Source organism: Mytilus edulis, chromosome 12 (assembly GCF_963676685.1).
Source record: "Mytilus edulis chromosome 12, xbMytEdul2.2, whole genome shotgun sequence".
In the NCBI taxonomy this organism is placed as follows: Eukaryota; Metazoa; Mollusca; class Bivalvia; order Mytilida; family Mytilidae; genus Mytilus; species Mytilus edulis.
This window is the reverse complement of record NC_092355.1, coordinates 75,108,510-75,128,623: the sequence shown is the minus strand read 5'-3', so window position 1 is coordinate 75,128,623 and position 20,114 is coordinate 75,108,510. Positions and strand designations below refer to the sequence as shown.

The 20,114-nt window shown below is 32.3% G+C and overlaps 1 protein-coding gene across 1 annotated transcript in view; it reads left to right on the top strand.

The window, feature by feature from the left end:
* LOC139497841 (uncharacterized) overlaps positions 1 to 13,972 on the top strand; it is a 267,237-nt gene extending 253,265 nt beyond the window's left edge. Inside the window, exons 9-11 of the mRNA XM_071286080.1 lie at positions 5,304 to 5,384; positions 13,181 to 13,634; positions 13,923 to 13,972. Of these exons, the coding sequence (XP_071142181.1) occupies positions 5,304 to 5,384; positions 13,181 to 13,634; positions 13,923 to 13,972 (585 nt within the window). The remainder of the gene's footprint in view (positions 1 to 5,303; positions 5,385 to 13,180; positions 13,635 to 13,922) is intronic.
* The last annotated feature ends 6,142 nt before the right edge of the window (positions 13,973 to 20,114 follow it).

Sequence of the window (20,114 nt, the reverse complement as noted above, 5' to 3'; positions counted from 1 at the left end):
ATCTAGGATAATGACATAAAAATCACTTGTTTAAGTATCATACCTCAATTTCCTTCCCAAAAATCACTTCTTTAAGTATCATTATTTTAATAACCCCCACTAATTTCAACACCCCCGAACAGTGAAATGTTTTCGCGAACAGTAGAATTTTATTACATAATCTGAAAGATGAAACCTTGAACTTTACAGGAAAAATACTCCCACTGCTGGGAAAAATCTGTTAAGAAAGTATCAGTTCATTATGTAAAGCCATTGACACATTCCCCATTTCCATTCTCAATTCTATTATTATAGCACTTTTTCAACTAAAATAGAATTTGCAGCTAAATGATAGCATCAAAGGCATAAACCTTGATACTTAAAAGAAGCAAAAATATCATTTTTTCAATTTTACTAATGAAAAGATATTTTTTAAACCTATGTGTTTAAAATTTTGGTAAAACTACAAAATCACAATTTGTGACAAAACTTCGTATTTGTTACTCAAATAAGTGATTTAAAAATCACTTATTTCAATAAGTCCCCTGACTGATGATGATATCCACGATAAAAAAAGAATCTGTCAGTTTTTTGGTAAAAATATAAATAAGGTAGTATAACATGCAATAATCCTGGATATAGACAACTTTGATGATGGTTAATAATTAAAGAACGTAAGTTTAAATAATATCCTAACTCGAATAATTCAATCCCTTTCCGTGTCCGATTTTCTCCCACACGAGGGCTTGAACTCCTTATGATCATTGGCCCCGTCGCCTGCTCTCTGTGACAGAGAGCCAATCAGCGGCGATCAGGATATGAGTCTGCGCAACTCTCTTGAAATTGTCTTACCAAACACGTGTGTTCAATTAACACAAATCCGATAATAATTAATTAACATCAATTAACATCAGTTTACATCATTTATCATCAATTAACATCCGGAACTCCTCCTTCTTTAGCTGCCAATTTAAATCAAAATTCCCATATTGCAAAGCGGTGTGAATTTTCCGGTTGACGGTCCTGATCGAGGAAGACGTTCAGGCGTTAATGTAGCCTTCTTAGATCAGCGGAATATAACGACTGACTTATTCGGGTTAATAAAATCCATGTAAACTTATTGATACTTTCAATAAACCTATACATTTTTGATATCATTTTATTACTGTAGTAAGATTTTTTAATATTGTTTGTGTCGGTAATAAAGTTGATTTTGTTTTTGATGAACTAAAACATAACAAATATAAAAAATGTTTATTGGCATACAGTGAGGTAAAATTTATGGTCCTACAATCTTTCGATATTATGTACTTATATTTTGGCATTGCCTAAGAGTCTGCTTTTCTCAGACTGTTTATGAAGTCTTTAACCTAAATCCATTGGATGTTTACTGATTGATACTTAGGTCTAAGAAAACCCTATTTCTGCATTAATTGTTATCATGGTTATTTTTTAAGTAGCTGCGAGTACTCTTGGATCAGTAATTTGTAATCAGTAATGGTATCTGCTGTTCTCAGTTATTTTTTACAAATTTCTTCTCTGAAAGCACTAGGCTAATCGGAACAAAACTTATCCGTAATCATCTTTCTAACATAGTTGTATAACCAGCCATACCTCCCACTTATATGACAGTTGTTTCATACCGTATAGTCAGCTATAAAAGGCCCTGAAATGACAAATGAAAACAATGCAAACAAAAAACGGCTTAATTTATGTACAAAAAAAATGAACAAAAAACAAATATGTAACTAGAGTCATAAATGAGCATATTTATATAAAAATAATATTGAGTTTGGTGTTAATTTACTGATAACAAAATCAATATTAAACCAATAAAAACGATATTCAAAGATCTAATTACAATGTTGAATTGGTAACCTTTTAGCAAACATTTTTATTTAAAGGATCGATAAGTTTACCCGGATCATTTCAAAATGTCAGGCCTCGGTAAACAACATTCTTCTAAAAATGAGGATGTACTATCTCATTTGAAATAAGTTTTCTACATGTACAACCAAACTTCAAAACCAAATATTTATATCTATAAAAGAATGAAGTAAAGGTTTTAAGTAATTAGCAGCAACGAGTTGTGATATATAAACACCGTAAGATGGTGCCAAAGGAACATCACCTTCCAAAAAAAGGAAAATTAACAATAGGGAACGGAAAATCATCCCTTTTTGTCTTAAATTTTAGTGTAGAGTTTACTGTGTAAAACTGGAATATCTAAATCTAGGAAAGGACAGTTATTACCGTTTATAGTTGATATATTTACAGTGTTTCTTTGGGTAAATTTCGGCAATATCTTTATAAAATTCTTGATTATTTAACAAAAAAATATCATCAATATAACAGTAAATTTTGTTGAATATATCAAGTAAATGCAATTTAGGTGGGTCTTTACTGAAATTGGTCATAAACCGTGATTCATAACAGTACCAGAACAAGACTTCTACTTAACAAGACTTCTACTTAAGGGGTGCAATTGGTACCCATAGGAATACCTACAACCTGTCGATAAACTTTATTGCCAAAACGTACATAAATATTATCAAGGAAAAAATTAACAGCTTCAATCATGTCATCACACCTCCAGTAAAAGAGAGGCGAAAGATATCAGAGGGACATTCAAACTCAAGTCGACAATAAACTGACAAGGCCATTGATAAAAAAAAAAGACCAACAGAGAAACAATAGTACACAAAACACAACATAAACAACTAAAGACTAAGCAACACGAACCCCACTAAAAACATTAAATATATCTAGCATATGTACCTTTCCTATAAGGGAAGAAAGCTTTAAATGAGTTGAGCAAAACATATTTGCCAGATTAACCAAACGACCATTTAACAAAATAGGAAAACTTTTGTTTGATAAGATTGTGTGGAAGTGTAGTGTAAAGAGTTGAAAGCAAAAACTGTCAACAGAATAAAAGGACCATCAAAAGCACGTAATTTATCTAAAACATCCAAAGGTTTTTTTACACTCTAAAAATAGTTAATTCCACTTTTTATACTCCCGTTACGGGACGTATTACGGTATACCTCTGTCCGTCTGTTCGTCCATCCGTCGTCAACATGTCAGACATTAACTCAAAAACCCTTTAACCATTTTGCATAAAACTTTGGTGAATTGTTTATATCTATTGACGTGAGCTCCCTTTTGTTTTTTTATAAATTTTAGATTTTACGTTTCCGAGTTACGGGGTTTTATTCATTAAAAAAAGGAGATTTTCCAGTTTTCAGACAATAACTCAAGAATGCTTTCAACAACTTGCAAGAAATTGTGGTGAAATGTTTATATCTATTGACATGTGCTCCCTGTCGATATATAAAATTTTAGATTTTACGTTTCCGAGTTACAAGGTTTTATTCATAAAAAAAGGGGGATTTTCCAGTTTTCGGAGAAAAACTCAAAAATGCGTTCAGAAGTTCTTATGAAACTTTGGTGATTTTTTTATATCTATTGATGTAAGCTCCCTTTAGAATTTTATAAATTTTACATATTACATTTCTGAGTTATGGGGTTTTATTCATTAAAAAAGGTGGGATTTTCCAGTTTTCGGACAATAACTCACAAATCCTGTCAGCAATTCTCATGAAACTTTGGTGAATTGTTTATATCTATTGATGTAAGCTCCCTTTTGATTTTCATAAATTTCTAGTATGACATTGAGAATTAATTGAACTTTATTGATCTTTATTCTTTGAAAATGTGATGGGCGTATCATGCGCTCATGGCGCAGCTGTTTATTTTGATATTTTTTAATACAAAAGTTAGTGATAAGTTCTTTGATAGTACATTATAGTTAATAAACTAGTTAAAAGCACTGAAAGATTACTTGTAGAACACTTTCTGGAGGGCGAGAAGAAACGATATTTTACTGTTTTTATGTGTAGTTTAGGTAACCATGCAATACATATAGTAGGGACCTTCAATATGTTCAACTGTTCAGAAGAGGCCTTAGCTGTGATGTGGTTATGATATGTTCGTTTACTATATGACACTCTGTGGAGTGCACAGGTTAAAATGTAGAAGAATTTAAAATGTCATTCATAAAAACATCCGTGTAGCATGTGTAGTATTTACGACATACCAACACCACATTGATGGCTGTAGTTTACACGTCTCTATGATGTAAAAAAAAATAAGTAAATAGAAACACAAGGGTAAACAAAACAGAAGCAACACTGTAAAAACCCTGTGTGCCAAATTTTGAAAATCATTTCAAAGCTGTGATAAAAATTTACTATGATAAATAAATGAACTAGAAAATCTGTAATTAAGCATAAAGAAAAATCTGTCCTATAAATGGAAAGTTTTTTTTTATTAAGTACATTTGAACAAAGGTTCATATCTAAAACTAGATGTGTCAAAGCGACACGAATGACCCCGTTAAAGAAGTCAATGCTAAACTGATTGGCCTTTCTAACAAATTCTCATTTTCTAGTGACATAAATTTCCATCTCATTTGTCCTAGATCCGCTCTTTTAGAGTTTTTGTTAAGAAGTTATTATTCTGAATATCTATGAAATATTTCCAACTGGGCATTTATAGTCAAAATATATATATCAACTATCATCATGATTAAAAATTTGGAGATACATGTATTGTTACTGTTTTGTCTTATCCATATGAACAAGTTTTACTCTGTCAAAACATAAAATACAAAACAGATATTTCCCATATAATGCAAGAGCACGAACCCCTTCAAATTAAGTCATTATTTTGTTATAAAAAAATCCTAAATCAAAATGTCATTCTTGTCTTTGGTACTTATAATGTGACCTTATACATATACTTTTCATGTCAAACCTAAATCTGGCCAGTCAGGTTTTCTTGTTTCAATTGTTTTGCATCTTTTTATGTTGAGGACTTTTTAGCTTGCTATGCAGTTTTGGTTTCGCTCATTGTTGAAAGTCGTATGGCGACCATTAATTTCTAACATGTTATTCATGTGGTTTCCAGTGGATAGTTACATTGGATATCATACCATATCTCTTGATTTTATATCTAGTTAGCTCATATCTTCTTCATTTGTTTATTGCCACCACATACATTCTGACTTTTCTCAAGGTAACTATGAGTTTCCGAACTTTTTTGTTTTATCAAACCGCTGATAAAATTATATGTTGCATGCTTTATCAATATGTTGAACCCTGTAAATGAATTTTTACTCCTCTGTCCATGAAAAACAGGATGAATAGAAATGATAAGTATCATCCACATTACTTAGTTTTCTGTCAAAATTGAAATATTTTGATAAGGGAATTACCAATTATATGTTGTTTTTATAACTAAACAGGATTTGTTAATTACAGGTTCGTGTCCATGTCAAAGCTGGTAAGAGAGATCATTCAAATGTTTCTGAAGACCAATCAAGTGAACGCAGTTTGAGAGAGGTATATAATATCACTATAATATTTTCGAAACTAAGTATTAAAATCACTAAATGTCTTTGCATGCCTTAATTAGTTGTCGAAAATGAATATTAAATAAAAATTAAAAAAAATTTGTCAGAGTTCCATGGAAGCCAGTGTATCGCCTACTTTTGCTGTTGTCTATGCTTTCAGTGTAATTGAGGAATGCATATAATAGATGTACAGGTAATGAAATAAAACGTTTGAAAAAGTTGTTGGCTCAACATAAATGGGGAAAAAATTATTAAAAATTTTCCTCTAGATACTATCTTTTGATTGTAAGAAGCTTCTGTCCAAGTTTGGTAAAAATCCAGGATGATTAATGAATCTAATAAATGCTTTAAAAACTTTTAACTGTAGACTGCATCTAATGTTAACTTGAAGAAAAATTAAGTTCATTTATAAGTATATACGGAAAAACAGGAAATAATTTTTTTTTAAATTTCCTTCTAGATGCTAGCTTTTGAACATAAACAAGCTTCTGTCCAAGTTTGGTACAAATCCAGGATAGTTTGATTTAAGAAAGTTATTTTTTTTTATACTTTAACCACAGGGTGAATGTAATGTTAACTGGCAGAAAAACTTTATAAGTAAAATACGGATAAAAAGGATTTTTTATGCCCCACCTACGATAGTAGAGGGGCATTATGTTTTCTGGTCTGTGGCTCCGTTCGTCCGTCCGTCTGTGGTTCCGTTCGTCCGTCCAGGTTAAAGTTTTTGGTCAAGGTAGTTTTTGATGAAGCTGAAATCCAATCAACTTGAAACTTAAAACACTTGTTGCTTATAAGATGATCTTTCTAATTTTTAAGCCAAATTAGACTTTTGACCCCAATTTCACGGTTCACTGAACATAGAAAATGAAAGTGGGAGTTTCAGGTTAAAGTTTTTGGTCAAGGTAGTTTTTGATGAAGCTGAAGTCCAATCAACTTGAAACTTAGTACACTTGTTGCTTATGATATGATCTTTCTAATTGTAATGCCAAATTAGATAATTACCCAATTTCACGGTCCATGGAACATGGAAAAGGATAGTGCGAGTGGGGCATCCGTGTACTTTGGACACATTCTTGTCTTTTTTACATTATTTACTTCTGGATACTATCTTGTGATCATAAACAAGCTTCTGTCCAAGTTTGGTAGAAATCCAGTATACTTTAAGAAAGTTATTAAAATTTAAAAAACTTTTAACCACAGAGTGAATAATTGTGGACGCTGCCGCCGCAGATGGAATGTATGATCGCTATGTCTTTTGCGAACAAAAGTCTCAAGCTTGACAAAATTGAGATGCTGAGTTAATATAATGGAAACCGACACACATAGTGTCACAATAATATGAATGTTCCTTATGAGGTGTTGACCAAGTGTTGTTACTTTGTAGCCGATCTATCATCCAAGATGGCTGCCAGCGAGGGACTTAGTTTAACATTGGACCCTAAGGGAAATGCATACAAATGACTTCTAGAAAACCACTGACTGTAATGTAACCAAACCTAGTATGAATGTGCCTTATGAGGTGCTGACCAAGTGTTGTTACTTTGTAGCTGATCTATCTTGCAAGATGGTTGCCGGTGGGGGACTTAGTTTAACATAGGACCCAATGGGAAATACATACAGATGTCTTCTTTTAGAGAACCACTGAATGGAATGAAGTCAAACATAGCATGAATGTTCCTTATGAGATGCTGACCAAGTGTTGTTACTTTGTCGCCGATCCAACATCCAAGATGGCCAGCAGTGGGGGACTTGGTTTAACATAGAACCCTATGGGAAACACATACAAATATCCTCTTTTAGAGAACCAATGATTGGAATGAAACCAAACATAGCATGAATGTTCCTAATGAGATGCTGACCAAGTGTTGTTACTTTGTCGCCAATCCAACGTCCAGGATGGTCGCCAGTGTGGGGACTTAGTTTAACATAGGACTCTATGGGCAATACATACAAATTTCTTCATTTAGAGAACCACTGAATGGAATGAAACCAAACATAGCATGAATGTTCCTGATGAGATGCTGACCAAGTGTTGTTACTTTGTAGCTGATCCATTATCCAAGATGGCTGCCAGCGGGGGGCTTAGTTTAACATAGGACCCTATGGGAAATACATACAAATTTCAACTTTTAGAGAACCACTGAATTAAATGAAACCAAGCATAGCATAAATGTTCCTTTCCTTATGAGGTGCTGGCCAAGTGTTGTTACTTTATAGCCAAATTTTATCTTTTTTAGCTCACCTGGCCCAAAGGGCCAAGTGAGCTTTTCCCATCACTTGGCGTCCGGCACTGTTAACTTTTACAAAAATCTTCTCCTCTGAAACGACTGGGCCAAATTTAACCAAACTTGGCCACAATCATTATTGGGGTATCTAGTTTTAAAAATGTGTGGCGTGACTCCGCCAACCAACCAAGATGGCTGCCATGGCTAGAAATAGAACATAGGGGTAAAATCCAGTTTTTGGCTTATAACTCAAAAACCAAAGCATTTAGAGCAAATCTGACAAGGGGTAAAATTGTTTATCAGGTCAAGATCTATCTGCCCTGAAAATTTTTCAGACAAATCGGACAACCGGTTGTTGGGTTGCTGCCCCTGAATTGGTAATTTTAAGAAAATTTTGCTGTTTTTGGTTATTATCTTGAATATTATTACAGATAGAGATTAACTGTAAAGAGCAATAATGTTCAAAAAAGTAAGATTTACAAATAAGTCAACATGACCGAAATGGTCAGTTGACCCCTTTATGAGTTATTGCCCTTTATAGTCAATTTTTAGAAGAGAAGTATAAATGACCAAAAGAGAGATGCGATGTTTATCATCTAAGTATTTTGTATCCTATTCAACTGTTTGATGTGTTTATCATCTAAGAGTAGTATTTTGTATCTTTGTATTCATTCAACTGTTTTATGTGTTTGAGATTTTAATTTTGCCATTTGATACGGGACTTCCGTTTTGAATTTTCCTTGGAGTTCAGTATTTTTTTTATTATACTTTTTATGCAGATAAGATGCATATTTGATTATTTATTGGTCCACAGGGTATTCTGTCATGATGCGGCGTGGTGCGGATTTTTCAAAGAAATTATACTCATAATTTTGTATGATGTTGTCTCACATTATTCTTATCCTCTCTTGAATTATTGAACCGATTGTGACAATATTTGACAGAAATGCTTAAAATGATCAGTATTTCACTTATAGTTTATTAAACACTAAAAACACGATTAATGTCTTCTTTAGGTTTAATACCACCAAATCACATTATGTCACATTCAATTTTATGTCAAAGGAGGGAAAACATCCCAAATTTGACGGTGTTCCTTCAAAATATTTTGGAAACTTTGAAAAAATTATTTCAAATACCCAGATTATGAAAACAACAACAATGGTCAGCCTACAAGATCTTCACAAATGACAATTATAACCTAAGACAATTGAATGACCCTATAAGGAGTTAAAGGCCTTAAATGACTATTTTTTAGTAATTGTCATGTGTTGGTTTTTTTCTGTTCTCTTGAAAACTACAAAAAAAACTAGACCAAAATAATCATCAATACAAGATGTACAGAAAGTATATAATGTCTGAACCATAGGAAGACTACTAAAGGAGTTATTGCCAATAAATGACGATTTTTCAGTGTTTTTTTGCTAATTCTGTCAAAAAGAAAGTTAGAAAGATCAAAACTGTCAACAGCAAAAGTAATCTGATAAAACATCTACACAAATCTTCAAAACTCGAAAATTGCTCAGTTAAAACTTGATTAAATTTAATAACCTTAGTCATGTTAGTGGACCATTTCATTTTCAGTATGAGGGATTTTATACAACCGCAATTTATTTTTTTGGATCGTATTATGATATATATATATATGATGTCGTCGTCTGCGTCGTCTGAAGACACATTGGTTTTCGGACAATAACTTTAGTTTACGTGAATGGATCTCTTTGAAATCTAATAGGTAGGTCGGGATTGATTTTGTGATGATGGTCCCAACCGTTTAGGAATTAGGGGCCCAAAAGGGGTCCAAAACAAGCATTTTTCTACATTCAGGATAATAACTTGTGTATTAGTATTTCAATTGCTCTGAAATTGTTCCACGATGATTATTACCACAAGTAGAAGGTTTGAATTCCTTTTGGGGTTATGGTGCCTACAGTTTAGGAATTAAGGGCCAAAAAACAAACATTTTTGTAGTTTCTGGACAATAACTTATATGTAAGAGTATGGATCTATCTGACATTGTCCACAAGGTTCCATATCACAAAAGGAAGGCTTGGATTGAGTTTGGGGGTTATTGTCCCATTCATGCTGGAATTAAGGGCCAAGAACGAGCATATATCTAGTCTGTCTCTGAAATTGTACTACAAGGATCCATACTACACAGGAAAGTCAGGGATCGAGTGTGGGGTAATTGCTTCAAAGGGGGATTCAAAAAGTTTTGGGGGATTTCAATTATTTCAAGGGGTTTAAAAAAAACTTCAAAATCTTGATAAAGTTTCACGAAGAAATTTTAAATTGCACAGTATTGCGCAATAGATTTGTAAGATCTTAATATTTGTTTTGTGTCAGAAACCTATATTATGTCCAAAGTTTGATAACAATCCAAATTCAGGCAGAATCAAGCTTGAATATTGTGTCCAAATTTGGCCCAACTGTTCAGGGTTCAACCTCTGCGGTCGTATCAGGCGGCGCTTAGTGAAGCATTTTATTTTTTGCTGATAGAATATTCATTATACCAATATGTGGAATGTACAATTACTCAGCCAATTCCAGTCAGAATGGGGACATTAAATTCAATGCCTCGTGAAAAGAGGTTGCCACGCTTTCTGCACGTTAAAAACCTTTGTTACGACTCTGAGGGATCATTAGGTGGCATGTTGTAAGGCAAAACTTCTGTCCCAATCTAGTATACTCTCATTTTCCATTGGCAGTCCATTTTGCCCCAATCTTCATCTCGGAAGGCCTCTATTATAGGAACTATAAATTGCAGTTACTGTGAATTTGTTCTCGTGTAGTACATGCATGAAATATTGACTATATATACTAAATATAATAGCAACCAACATCAATCAATCAAGCATTTTCAAAAAAAAAAATTTCACCTATTATTTCTTTTTTGTCGAGCCTGCGACTTTTGTCGCAAAAGCGAGACATAGCGATCATACATTCCGTCGTGGTCGTCGGTGGCGTCCACAAATATTCACTCTGTTGGTAAAGTTTTTGAAATTAACTATCCTGGATTTCTACCAACCTTGTACATAAGCTTGTTATACCCCACGCAACGAAGTTGCGGAGGGTATAATGTTTTTGACCCGTCCGTTCGTCCGTCCGTCAGTCCTCTTTCTTGTCATCACAACTACTCTCAAACCACACAACAGAATTTCACAAAACCTTTTCAAATAATAAGGACATACTATGTAGTAGTGCATATCGACGGGAAATTGCGATTCAATTTTTTTTCTAGGAGTTACGCCCCTTTGAACTTATTTACTTTAATGTACTACTGCAACAGTTTGTCATCGCAACTCCTCTCAAACCACACAACAGAATTTCGCGAAACCTTTTTCAGATAATATGGACATACTATGTAGTTGTGCATATCGACGGGAAATTGTGATTCAATTTTTTTTCTAGAAGTTACGCCCCTTTGAACTTATTTACTTTAATGTACTACTGCAACAGTTTGTCATCGCAACTCCTCTCTAACCACACAACAGAATTTCACGAAACCTTTTCAGATAATAAGGACATACTATGTAGTTGTGCATATCGACAGGAAATCACGATTCAATTTTTTTTTCTAGGAGTTACACCTCTTTGAACTTATTTGCTTTAAGGTACTACTTCAACAGTTTGTCATTACAACGTCTCTGAAACCACATAACAGAATTTCATGAAACTTTGTAGATAATAAGGACATACTACGTAGATGTGCATATCAACAGGAAATTAAGATTCAATTTTTTTTCTAGGAGTTATGCCCCTTTGAACTTATTTGCTTCAATGTACTTCTGCAACAGTTTGTCATCTCAACTCCTCTGAAACACACACAACAGAATTTCATGAAATTTTGTAGATAATAAGGACATACTATGTAGATGTGTATATTGACAGGAAATTATTATTCAGTATTTTTTCTTATACAATTTTGTTTTCTTATACTTCATGTACTTATTTAATTTCTCCAATGACAATGTGGGGACGTGGGGTATGTGGGCGTGCTCACTAAGGTTCTTTAATTTATGATCATAAGATAGTATCCCAAAGTAAATTTTGTGAAAAAAAAAATCCTTTTTATCCATATTTTACTTCTAAATGGACTTTTTCTGCCAGTTAACATTACATTCACCTTGTGGTTAAAGCTTTTAGAATTTTAACAACTTTCTTAAACTATCCTGGATTTTTACCAAACTTGGACAGAAGCTTGTTTATGATCAAAATCTAGTATCTAGATTGAAATTTTGTAAAAATGTATTTCCTGTTTTTCCGTATTTTACTTATAAATGGACTTAGTTTTTCTTCCAGTTAACATTACATACAGTCAAGTTATTAGATTCATACACCATCCTGGATTTATACCAAACTTGGATAGAAGCTTCTTACAATCAAAAGATAGATATCTATAGGAAAATTTTTAATAATGTTTTCCCCATTTTTGTTGAGTCTGCGACTAACAGCAAAAGTAGGCGAGACACTGGGTTCTGCGGAACCCTTACAAATTTTATTACTTAAATAATAAACAAAACATTTGTTTTTTTCAATAACATTTTTTAAACTTCATGTTGAAACACTTATCTTTCATTTTCAATTGAATCAAATGATTTTTCGCACTTCCCTCTTAAAACAAATATATTTTTTTCTTAAAAAAAAATAAATTTGTATTTAAAAAATAGATTGATTGATTGTTGGTTGCTTAACGTCCAGTGGCAAATATTTCATGCATATTCAGGACGATAAAAAATAGAAATACAAACAATTAGGAATTGATTTGCACCTAATTGATACAAAAGTTTACAGAAAAATCTTTAATTCAATTCTATGTAATGTATAGGTTATTAAAACCGATGTATAGATGAGAACAAATTAATGTGAAACTAGTGTTCATGGCAAGAAAATAATTGTAAACAGATTGATAGTGCGCAAAGTTTGGTGTGAACACAGCCATTATTAACAAATGAATTGACAAGAAATTCAGTTAATATAAAAATACGAAGATGTGGTATGATTGCCAATGAGACAACTCTCAGAAAGAGACCAAACGACACAGAAATTAACAACTATGAGTCACCGTACGACCTTCAATAATGAGTAAAACCCATACCGTATTGTCAACTATAAAAGCCTCCGAAATGACAAATGTAAAACAATTCAATCGAGAAAAATTAACAGCCTGATTAATGTACAAAATAATGAACGAAAAACAAAATAATATGATATACAGCAACTAACGACAACCACTGAATTACAGGCTCCTGACTTGGGACAGGCACAACCAGAATGTGGCGGGGTTAAACTAGTTTGAAGGCACCAACTCTCCCCCTGCCTTGGGACAGTGGTGTAACTGTACAACATAACAAACTATAAAAATCATTTGCAAAGGGCTTAACTCATCAGATGGATACAAAGCAGAAATACAACTTACAAAAACACAGAGTGGACGTGGCAGGGTACTTACACGTCCCCAAAACAAAAAGACACTAATAACAGATCTGAGAGTAGCCTTATTCACGATTATGTTGGCCTTTTACATACTTAACATAACAGTTCTATACTTTTTTTTCAGTTCACCATAGAGCAGATTAATTTTACAAAGATGGGAATAATTGTGCTTAATATTCTAGCTGATGCTTCTTATGACCTATTAAAACAAGATATACCAAATCTACGTCCAAGGAACGATTGTGATATCACATACTTGTACCAGGAGCACTATAATCTAAAAAAACATGCTCCATCTAATGGATGGGGAGGGACATGGCAGAAAATTCAGGTCACAAACATAGCTGTTGGAGATGATATTGAACGCATAAGACTTACAAGGAATGAACTACAACACTCACGGGCAGCTGAACTTGGGAATACACGTTTTAATGAGTTGTGTAACATATTAAGTGATCTCTTAAAACGGTTTGATCAACTTAACAAACCAGCAAGGCTTTATACTGATCACCTAAATGAAATTTTGGCTAAAACTATTTCTGCTCAGGACGTTCAATCAATTGAAAATGAAATATATGGTAAATATGATTTGAACAGTTGGAATTTTTATCTTTTTTAAAACCAAAATGTGTGCACAAAGTTCATTGTGATCTTATTTATATTTTTTGCACCGTATGAGTGTATGTAAACTTAGTATTAAGCAGACATTTTGTCTCCAGAAAAGTGTTCCATTAGCTGATACTCCTTACAGCTTCTTTTACTACTTGTCCAAACCAAAATCTGTAAGACTTGTATTTTTGAAGTAGAATTTTAAATTGTAACTTTATTTACCTGTGAAGTCTTGATTTATTTTATTTTTATTTCAGGAGTGGATATTACAGTGGAAATTGTAAACCCAGTGAAAGCTCAACCATAATAGATTAAGCTTTTATTATTGATTATCTCATCCTCACGATTTTTATTGCAAACAGTTATTTCTGGCACTTTATTAGAAATATGCATACTACTTACTACTTAGCATACCAACATATTGACAGTAGTTTACCAGTTATTAATGACTAAAATGCCGTCTCTAGAGTATAGAAGTAATGCGGTTAATTAAAGTTAGTACATAAATTCTATTGATAGAAAGAAATTTTCAAGATGACATAGTGTTGTAAATATGGCCGCCAACACCATAAAAATCAGCTCCTCAGTTTTTGCAGAATTTAGCTATTTTTTCAAAGTGCCAGTAATTAAAACCAATACCAAAGGATGAAGAAGTGATTTTGGATTCTTAAATAATATATATGTTTTGAAGAAATTTGATGTGGAATTACTTACCTATGAGCTTCTAAAGAATTTCCATTTGGATTTTTAGAGTTGAATTATTGATTTTCTATTGTGAGCAGTTAAATTGACAAACAACATTATGCCTGGAGGCAATTCTTTACCAAGTAATAAAACTGGACAAAATCCTACGGAAAAGAAATCTACTAACACTAATACTGTTCAAACACTATTGTCAGCCAGAAAGGATTTAGATAAAACAAAAGCTAGAACACAACCTAAATTACCTAAAAGAACTCATTCAGAGTTGTCTAGTGAGTCAGACAATAGCATGGACACTAGTGGATTAAATAGTCTACAAAAGGACCTTGATGAAATCAAAACAAACCTTCAGGGGATAACCAAAAAAGATGATCTTGACATACTAACAAAAGATCTTGTAAGAACTCATGATTTAGAACAAAATTGTGACCTCTATTGTGACCAAATTATTTCAAAGATTTGAATCAACTATGGATAAGAAACTTAACACTAAATTAGTAACAGTACAGAAAGAAATGCAAGAGATGCAAAACAAGTTTGAAGCCTTATCAATAGAAAATGAAGAACTTAGAAAACAAATTGACCAAACCAGAGATGTAGTTATTAAAAACAAAAAAGGCTTAGAGGATTCAACCAGAATGAACCAAATAAAGGCAACAGTAGTATACCGCTGTTCAAAACTCATAAATCCATGGACAAAAAACAAAATCGGGGTAACAAACTAAAACCGAGGGAAACGCATTAAATATAAGAGGAGAACAACGACACAACACCGAAACGCAACACACACAGAAACGGACCAAGCAATAGACAAAACACCACGAGAATAACAAATATCAAGAGGCATTAACTAGTGCCAACTATAATGAACAATACTCTAGGAAAAACAACATCAAAGTCATGAACTTTCCCAGACGTGAGGATCAGAATTTGAGATCAGACTTTATAGAAACTGTGAGGAGGGATCTTAATGTTCACCTCGAAGAGCGGGATGTTGTTGCAATCCACCGCTTGCCATCAGACAAACCTGGACCAAAACCAATGATTGTAAGACTTTTCAATAGTGATGTTAAAAGAAAAATGATGGTAGAGAGAAAAAACTTGAATAACAAAGTACGCATTAGTGACGACGTTACCTGGAGAAACATGCAGCTAATTAGTAAACTGAGAGACATGAACTGTTTTGAATCTGTATGGTTTTACAACTCTGGAGTATATGGTAGAATGGAAGATGGTTTACAACTGAAGTTTAACTTATTTGATAATATAAGGACAAGGTTACAACAAATAAAATAGACAAGATGTATTAAAATTCTTGGTTTTAACTGAAATTAATAGAAAATGTTTTTACAAGTACTCATTTTGACACCTTAATTAGTAACTGTAAAATTATACAAATTTATATCTAGAAATAAGAAATAATTTAACTACTTATATTGAATGTGACTCAATGTTTTTTTTATTTTTTATTTTGTGTTATCTGTGTATTTCTGCTGTAGAATATGTTTATACATTACTATTTTATAATAATAAGAAATATTGATGATAATTTATATTATATAGAAACTTTATGGTAAAATTAGTATACTTAAAACCTAAGCATATACAATCATGACATTTATAATGTTTAAGGTGACTTAACTTGTATTTTTTGTTATCTCCCTTGAGTCACTAATTTCTATTATTCTTATTATTGAACATGTAAATATATACTACTCACAATTACAATTATAAGTGACACTTATGGCAAATGTTAATGTAAAGATATTATTCTGTAGAAACTAAAAAATTGTGAAACATGGTCATAATTATGAACAATTGTCATATTCAATCCATTGAATATTTTTTTAAACTTTTTCTCATTTATTGTTCTATTTTTTTTCATTTATTTTTAAACACTCCTTTGAAAATTATCCTTTTTGACATCCCCATTCTAATTACCTTTCTGTGTTTACATCATTATTGGAAAATTATTTTTATTTCTTTCATTCAACTACTTGATGTATTAAATTTGGATGCAAACATTTTACTATCAATGAGTTCATTAAAGATTTTGTCTGTTAATTGTCAAGGCCTTCGTAACACATTAAAAAGAAGAGACGTATTTGATATGCTGAAGTCAAAGAACTGTAATATATATTGTATTCAAGATACTCATTTTACAAATGATATAGAAAACATATTGAGATCTATGTGGGGTTATGAGTGTTATTTTTCATCTGTTAGCTCAAACTCTAGAGGTGTAGCTATTTTGTTCAATAATAATTTTGAATTTTTGAATAATCTGTTATTGATGATTTTGAAAATGAATACTTTGTTATTTGTGGTGATTTCAATCTTGTCCAAAACCCATGTATAGATTATTGCAACTATGTGAATATTAACAATCCGAAAGCTAGGGAAAAAGTATTGGAATTTATTGAAGAAAGAAATTTGATAGACACGTATAGAGAACTTTTTCCAGATGTACAGCGATACACTTGGAGGAAGAGAAATCCTTTTAAACAGGCTAGATTAGACTTTTTTCTTCTCACTGAAAACTTTTTAAACAGTCTAAAAAATTGTAATGTGCTTCCAAGCTATAAGTCAGATCACTCTATGATTTTGCTAGATTTAGAATTTAACCCTTTCATTAGGGGAAAAGGTTTGCGGAAGTTTAACAACTCTTTATTATATGATATAGACTATATAAATACTATTAAGCAAAAAATTCAGGAAGTGAAAAAACAATATTGTGCTTTAGTTTATGATATGGAAAATATTGACAAAATAGATAATACAGACATTCATTTTAGAATTAACTGTCAGCTTTTGCTTGAGACTCTTCTTATGGAAATTAGGGGGAAGACAATTTCATATTCAAGCTATAAAAAAAAGCAAGACGAAAAAAGGGAAATAAATCTTCGAAATGAAATAACTCAATTAGAGGAAAGAGTTGACGAACATTCCATTAACGCATTAAAAGCAAAAAAATATGAGCTTGAAAGTTTACGAACACAAAAATTAAAAGGGAAATTGATAAGATCCCGTGTTCAATGGATACAGGAAGGGGAAAAACCTACTAATTTTTCTGTGGCTTAGAATCACGAAATTTTGTGAGCAAAATTATTCCCAAAGTAGAGAAAGAAAATGGGGAAATTATAACAAAACAAAAAGATATTTTGAATGAAGTTAAATATTTTTATGACAATCTTTATAAAAAAGGGATACTAAAAGTACTTTAAGTGATCTTAAAAAAAGACTTGAAAAATTTAAGTGTTCCTATACTTTCGTCTCAGGAAAAAGAAAGCTTGGAAGGTATAAATACTGTTAAAGAAGCTGGAGAAGCATTGAAAAAAATGAAAAACAACAAAACTCCTGGAACGGATGGTTTTTCAGCAGAGTTCTATAAAAAAAATTGGAAGGATCTTCAAATTTTTATTGTAAATTCTTTAAATTATGGTGCAAAAACAGGGGCACTATCTGTTACACAAAAACAAGGGATTATTACTTGTTTACCAAAAGGGAATAAAGCCCGCCACTTTATAAAAAAACTGGCGTCCTATATCTTTACTTAATACTGTGCATAAAATTGGATCAGCAGCTATTGCAAACAGATTTAAGAGTGTCCTTGATAAATTGATAAATTTTGATCAGACTGGTTTTATTAGTGGAAGGTATATTGGGGAAAATATAAGACTCATTTATGATATATTACAGTACACAGAGGAACATGAAATACCAGGGTTATTACTTTTGATTGATTTCGAAAAAGCTTTCGATTCAATATCATGGGACTTTTTGATAAATGTTTTGAAATTTTTCAATTTTGGCGAATCTATCATCAATTGGGTTAAAGTGTTTTACAATAATATCAACTCTGCTGTCAATATCAAAATTTCAAATTGTGTTAAAGTTTTGAAATTTTGAAATTTTAACCAAATTATTAAAATATCAAAGTTCTAAATATCGTTTATAAATTTGATAGTTTAGAAATTTGATCAAACTTTAAAAATACTAAACCTAACGCGCAATTTTGATTATTTCACTTTTTGAAAGTTTGATTTTTTAAATGTTTGCTTAAAATATCAAAACAGAAAAGGGGCAATAAGAGGGATACCTGTAAAAAGCGAAACGAAATAAAAGCGGAACGAAACGAAACAATATGAATTAAAAACATACTGATACTTAAAAGTTTATGTATGAAATAAAACGGACATTTGTAAGCGGTGAAAAATTGGATGACAAAATTAATATTTCTTAAAAGAAGATAATCTATTTAAAAAACAGACGTACGGCTCTGGTATTGACCATTTTACCTGCTGGTTTTATGATACTGAATGATGGTGTCCTAATTAAGGTTGTGCTAGTCCACAGTGTGGGAGGTTTTTAATATAATCTTATTCACGCTGAAATTAAGACGGTACTAAGATCCAATATCAGCAAATTGGAACCAAGATAGTTTTTACTGTTACAAGGTATCTACAAAAACTCATCATAGATGGATACCAGAATATAAATTCTGCCGGTTTTTGCGCCAGACGCGCGTTTCGTCTACAAAAGACTTATCATTGACACTCGAACCAAATGAAGTTAAAAAGGCAAATAAAGTCAAATAAAATTGAAAGGTCAAATAAAGTAAACTTTTAAATCCAAAGAATAGCTCTGGTTTTGTAAAAGTTGAAACCTTTCATATCATATATAAACGTATACCATAAACATTATTTTCACGAGCATTCATATTTATGTAATAGTTACCGCTGTACTACATTAAGCACCCAACTTGCATTCATGTTTATGTAATAGTTGTCGCTGTACTACATTAAGCACCCAACTTGCATTCATGTTTATGTAATAGTTACCGCTGTACTACATTAAGCACCCAACTTGCATTCATGTTTATGTAATAGTTACCGCTGTACTACATTAAGCACCCAACTTGCATTCATGTTTATGTAATAGTTACCGCTGTACTACATTAAGCACCCAACTTGCATTCATGTTTATGTAATAGTTGCCGCTGTACTACATTAAGCACCCAACTTGCATTCATGTTTATGTAATAGTTGCCGCTGTACTACATTAAGCACCCAACTTGCATTCATGTTTATGTAATAGTTACCGCTGTACTACATTAAGCACCCAACTTGCATTCATGTTTATGTAATAGTTGTCGCTGTACTACATTAAGCACCCATCTATCCAGTTGTAGGTGCCGGCATTTTGAAAGTTGAAAATTGTGTTCAAAAGTTTCTATCAGCGAAAATGGTAATCTTCTGGGGAACCAATATTTAGATAGTCCCTGTTTTTTTACTTGATATTACCACTAGGGGCTTGGTCCGTGTAACACTTATCAATTCAAAGTTTTAAAAAGTTTTGAAATTTTAGATTTTTTTAACAGAGGCAAATATACCAAACAAACAATAACACCCAGAGGTCAAGAACAAACCGACCCAGCCATGGAAAAAAACTAAAAACGACGACAAGACAAACAGCAGTCCACAACTCATTATAACTAAAATCTTAGCAACACGAAACCCACCAAATACAAATTGCGCCTGTCATATTGCATAAGTACCAATCCGGTGACGAGTCTCATTTAGTGGTGTCATTTTCAAGAAAAGAGCAGTAAATCTAATAAATAAGTAAATACAAACGTTTCGAATCATTTACGATAAAACTACAAGTAGCTTAATTTACAATAGCACTGATGAACAAAATCATACTCTCTTGCCACTCAACTGAACCTGCTGGCATTTTGAAATAGT